Source organism: Nicotiana sylvestris, chromosome 5 (genome assembly GCF_000393655.2).
Source record: "Nicotiana sylvestris chromosome 5, ASM39365v2, whole genome shotgun sequence".
NCBI classification, from domain to species: domain Eukaryota; kingdom Viridiplantae; phylum Streptophyta; class Magnoliopsida; order Solanales; family Solanaceae; genus Nicotiana; species Nicotiana sylvestris.
The window spans coordinates 142,587,876-142,593,351 of record NC_091061.1 but is presented as its reverse complement, the minus strand read 5'-3'; the positions used below and the strand labels follow the sequence as shown (position 1 = coordinate 142,593,351).

The window sequence follows — 5,476 nt, the reverse complement described above, 5'->3', positions numbered from 1 at the left end:
CTGTTCTGAGATTTTCGCCATTATCCCCGACCAGTCACAAATATCTTACCTTTCCGTTATTATGCTATCTCCGATTTTGTTCGATGTCTATTCCGTTTGATATCGATTATTACTGGTCTCGATCTCGTTAGGCGTCTCGAACCTCGAACTCGGTATCTTATCCTCGTATATCGATCTGTCAAGCTATGGGACTGATCCTCGATCCATCCTCCTAGTCCTGGTTAATTAGTAAAATTGGGTGGGCCCGGTTTTAACCGTATATAGATAGTCCTCTCATTTCTTGAAATGTAATGACAAGAAATAAATTAAGTTTCCGGACCGGGTCTTGGTTTACCGTGATATAACATTGTGGTGCAAGTGATAGAGGTAAGCGAAACGTCCCATCGGTTCAATTTTCCAAGCATTTAAGGCGCGTCAGTTACTGGTCGGCCACTAACAACTTTGAACTATCTCCGTGAAATCCATAAATAGGCTTTTTTTTCACTTTTTAAAACTTTACTTTTAATCTCTTCTGCTATAATCTTCAAAGATCTTTGCATTTCTCAAGTTCTTCTTCTGCAAATCTTGAAGTCTCATCGCTAGCCTCTTCTTAAAATGCCAGATATCCTAATCCCTGTTCTTCCTCGTTTTCAAAAATGGCTAAGACCTCTAAAATTGTCCCTCACAAAGAAACTGCCTCTTCATGAAAGTCCGCCGCCGCGGTGACCGAACATCCCCTTGCAGACTTCGTTCCGATGAAGTGTGCCACTACTGCTGATTTCAAGGTGGAGAACACACCCTCGATGTCGGGCCAATGTGAACCCATGTCGAGGTACATGTAATACGATTACCGAACGTCTCCTCGAGAAGGTGAAAGAGGAGTGCAACTAGGTAGGCAAGGACGTAGTAGTTCCTAGCCCCAAAGAATCCATCACTACTTACAAGGAGGGGTATCTGAGTGTCTATACCTACCCCTTCACAATAAGTTCCTTAGACCCTATCATCATTGCCTTTTGCAAGAGGTACGATGTCACTCTGGGCCAAATCCACCTATCGTTTTGGAGGATCGTGATCCTCCTCCGATTCTTTGTAAGCAAGATCGAGGGGCATCCTTTTACCCTCGATCACCTCATGTGCCTCTACGGCCCCCGACTTTACCGAGGCATGATCAAAGTTTATTGACGAGCCACCAAACCCCCGTTCTCGAGCATAGATGAGACTCGAGACCGAGGTTGGATGAGCAAGTTTGTCCGAATAAATACTTCGGATCTAATCCCCGCCGAAGACATGCCGTTCCTTGAAAAGTGGAACATGAAATGTAAGTACTGCTTGGCCTTTTGAACATCTATTGTTGCCGTTCTAATTTCTTGTTTTCCCCTCATCTAAGTTTTTTGCATTGCAAACAAGGCCTTTGTGCCGGAAGTGATACCCGACCTGAGGCAATGGGTCGAGGGATTGGTGTCACAAAAAACTTATTCTGAGCGTGCTTGGATGGAGTTGTCAAGGGGCCGATGGGAGGCTCATAACCATGGTAATCTTTTTTCCTTAGCAAGGTTTCCATTCGTACTTTGCTATTGTACTTACTCATCTTTTCCATTTTGTAGGCCTTGGGAAGGACGTGCCAATGAGGCCCCCCTCTGCTGAAGAAGAGGCACTCCTTTCCCCGTCTACCCCGAAGCAGGGTAAAGAGAGGAAAAGAAAGGAGGCTCCGAGTTCCCCAAGCCCCGAAAAGAAAAGACCGGCCTGAAGGCCCCGTAAGCCTAAGGGGGATGTTACCGAAGACGAAGATGAGACCGAAGACGAAGATGAAGAAGAATAAAACTTTGGATTGGTACCTCGTGTGCGAGCTGGCACCGAGGTTCAAAGAACCATTAGACAGGCGGGAGCTAAAGCTTCTTCGCCCGACCTGATGAGCCCGATCTGGAAAGAGTTGAAGATGCCTCACCTCGAGGTGGGGAGGCCATCGAGGTGGCGGTCGAGGCTGGATTAGAAACCGAGCTTGAGGCTCCCCGAAATGAAGATGATGCCTCCAAAGACCCACTTGGGGCAATATTGATCAGGGACTCCTCCCCATTCCCTTCAGTTTCGGATTCGATGATATGTGACGCTCAGGTTCAGAGACTTGTCACGGAGAGGAAGATTTTTTTCGTAGCTATATCACTGATGTGGAAGATGTCACTGGTTTGGGTGATTTAGACATACCAAGGAAGAGCTCGAATGAGGCTTCCTTGAGCTGTACACTGACCAACCAATTCCCGACCCCCAGCGTCGACCCCAATCGTAATCGGCCTCTTATTATCTCGATCCGGAAAGATACTCAATTTTCTCCGCCCCCGTAGCGGTGGCGAGCTATCTTCGGTGCTTGGTCATCGAAGAGGATCAAGCAAAAATGGACGCAATGGACGTTGCTTATTTGTTCAACAAGGCCCAGCATGCTTTGAATCGGGTAAGTTCAAGGGCCGCTATCTTTTTATGGCTTTAAATTGTAGGTATCTCTAACAATTTCTTCCTTTCTCGTAGGCTTCAGTGCTGCATCATGAGGCTTTCTTTGGATCCGAGAGGAATGCAAGGTCGAAGTCCAGCATCTCAGTGAGAAATGCAATACTTATAAGCTTCTCCGTAAGAAGCTTCAGGTGGATCTAGTGGAGGCTCGAAATACGCATAAAGAGATGGCAGAGCAGGTATTCTGAGTTCTTCATGACAGTAAGGACGAGTTGGAGACAACAACTAACAATCCCATTTTGTAGGTTCGACAGAGACTCGAACAGATCAAGGGCCTCCAAGGGCAAATAGATAAAGTGCGAGCCGAAGTCGAACATTTCAAAGAATGTATGGATATTTTGGCTGCACAAAAGGATACCGTTCAAGCAGAACTGGATTCCGCCAAGTCACAACTTCGATATGCAAGGGACAATGCCTCGGTCCAGGCGAAGAAGGTTGAGGAGCTCGAGTCCAATTTAGCCAATCTGGCCAAGGAGCTCGAGGTTTCCAGATTTGAAGTGGCCACGACCAATATTAAGGCCCAGGCTAATGCGTATCGATAAAAAGTCAATGCCGAAGACACCCTCAAGCAGGACATGGGCATGGTTGATCATTCAAAGTGGCAGGATCGAAGGGAGGTTCTCGAGGGGGTCCTTACTCAAAGTGTCGACATATCTGCTGAACTCGAGATCACCAAGGCTGAGGAAGCAAATGCTCGAAAGTTAGCATTTTTCGATGAAGATTCTGAGGATGTGAGTGGATCCTGTGGAGAAGACTCTGAGGGCGAAGAAGCTGCTCCCGAAGAAGACTAGGCCTTTAGGATTAGTAGCGTTTCTTTTAAGGTTGTTTTGGCCTTTGTAAGGAGTTCGGGCCATGCCACCCTTGTAAATGATTTTTGATATATAAAAGATCTTTTCTTTCCCTTTCAGTCTTGTTTTTCTTTATTTTATTTATGCCTTATGAAATTGCATTCATAGGTTCGAGGTTTAGGCAATTTGGACTGAAACCGAACTAGTGTCGAGTGAGTACTTGCTCAAACTCGAAGTAGGGTAACCCTTAGGTTTTTATTGAGTGAGGATGATTCCTCAAACTCAAAACAAAAGATGGCCCTTAGGCTTTTGTATTAGGCCGATGTGGCCTTTGTAAAAAAGGACTGGCCTTTTCCCCTTTTCAGCTTAAAAAGTATATTGTTAGTTATACAAAATTTGTTATGCCTTAGCATGAAATAAGGAATTGTTTGAGGGTTCAAACAATTTTGTACCCTTTAGGGTTCTCGAGGCTTGATATTATCGAAGCCCTTTGTGATTTTGCCGAGGGTATCCTTTTTAACCGGTTTTTGATAATATTTGAAAGCATGTTTTATTACGAAATTCAGACTTCTCTGAACCGTATTAATTCGGCCGTAGCCTTTTTATTTGGGACTTGCCTTTTAGGCCGATTTTCCCGTTTCACTTCGATCTTGCCAGAAGTATCAGTCCCCGAATGGGGTGGTTGTGGCCTATAAAAAATCGAGGGTCGCCTTTAAGGTCTTATGATCTCGAAGTTTTAATAATTTGATCTCGTTTGTTTTTTGGACGGCAGTCCCCGAGCGTGGGGTCAGTTGAACTTCCGTTATGATCGTCCCTTAAGTTTGTTTACATAATAGATCGAGTATGAAATTGTTAAAAAATTTCTAAGGCATGAGATATCGACAAGGAAAAATACTTCTTTCAATAGATGATTATACATGCATACATGTTTGATGTTAGGGCTTGAGTAACCTATACGGGCTCGGTTCATTCGACCATTTGGCCCTTACAAATTTACCTATCGAGACCCCATTGTTACGAAGTAATTTCCTTGCAACAATGTTGACATTCGAGGGTAATGCCCCCCAATATTCGAGGTTGATTGTAAAGAAGCCTCAGATACTGTTGAATTGTTCTAAGTTAGCACGATCAATGGTTGCCTCGGTAAAAACCTCGCCGGAAAACCCAGTTAGGACAAAACCGGTTTAAGGGAAAAAGAGTGCAACGCGTGCTTTTAGACCTAAAGACATCGTGCTGAAGGATCCATCGCCGTTCCTGATCGAACACCTGCAATTGGTTAGTTCAAAATATAAATGAAAATGGAGAGGGTCGTACCTTAGCAGTAGTATCGCTTTAGGAGTGATATGTTCTAATTGTTTGGTAGTTGCTCGCCGCTCATCGTGCTGAGCTTGTAGGATCCCTTTCCGATAATATCGAGGACCTGATATGGTCCTTCCCAATTCGGACCCAGTTTTCCTTCATTTGGGTTTCGAGTGTTGAGGGTGACCTTTCTTAGCACCAAGTCCCCTATTTTAAAGTGTCGAAGATTTGTTCTTCGGTTGTAGTACCTTTCGATCCGCTATTTTTGTACGGCCAATCAAACGACGACGGCCTCGCGTCTTTCATCCAACAATTCTAGGCTCGTGTTCATTGCCTCGTTATTTTATTCTTCTGTCATATATCTAAACCTGAGGCTAGGTTCTTTGACCTTGACTGGGATAAGATCTTCGTCGTCGTGCGGTACACCCAAAGAACCTCAGGCAATATCTCTCTCCATTTTCCCTTAGCGTCGGTCAATCTTTTCTTAAGATTTTGAGTGATGGTTTTGTTGGTTGATTCGGCTTGTCTATTCCCGCTGGGATGGTATGGCGTTGATAGAATCCTTTTAATCTTGTGATCCTCGAGAAATTTTGTCACTTTGCTGCCGATGAATTGCTTTCCGTTATCACACACGATCTCGGAAGGCATCCCGAATCGGCATATAATATGGTCTCAAATGAAGTCTATGACTTCTTTTTCTGTGACTTTCTCGAAAGCCTGTGCTTCAATCCACTTAATAAAATAATCAATCATAAATAAAATAAACTGAGCTTTACCTGGGGCTGATTGTAGAGGGCCGACGATGTCCATTCCCCATTTCATGAATGGCCATGGGGATAAGACCGAATGGAGTTGCTCCTCGGGCTAGTGAATCATCGGCGCATACCTTTGACATATATCGCATTTTC

At 44.6% G+C, this 5,476-nt stretch overlaps 1 protein-coding gene across 1 annotated transcript; it reads left to right on the top strand.

The window, feature by feature from the left end:
• Nucleotides 1–2,368: 2,368 nt before the first annotated feature.
• LOC138869422 (protein FLX-like 1) lies at nucleotides 2,369–3,023 on the top strand. Its single transcript, XM_070147039.1, has 3 exons — nucleotides 2,369–2,425; nucleotides 2,500–2,598; nucleotides 2,727–3,023. The coding sequence occupies exons 1-3, from the start codon at nucleotides 2,369–2,371 to the stop codon at nucleotides 3,021–3,023; spliced, it is 453 nt and encodes a 150-aa protein (XP_070003140.1).
• Nucleotides 3,024–5,476: the final 2,453 nt, after the last annotated feature.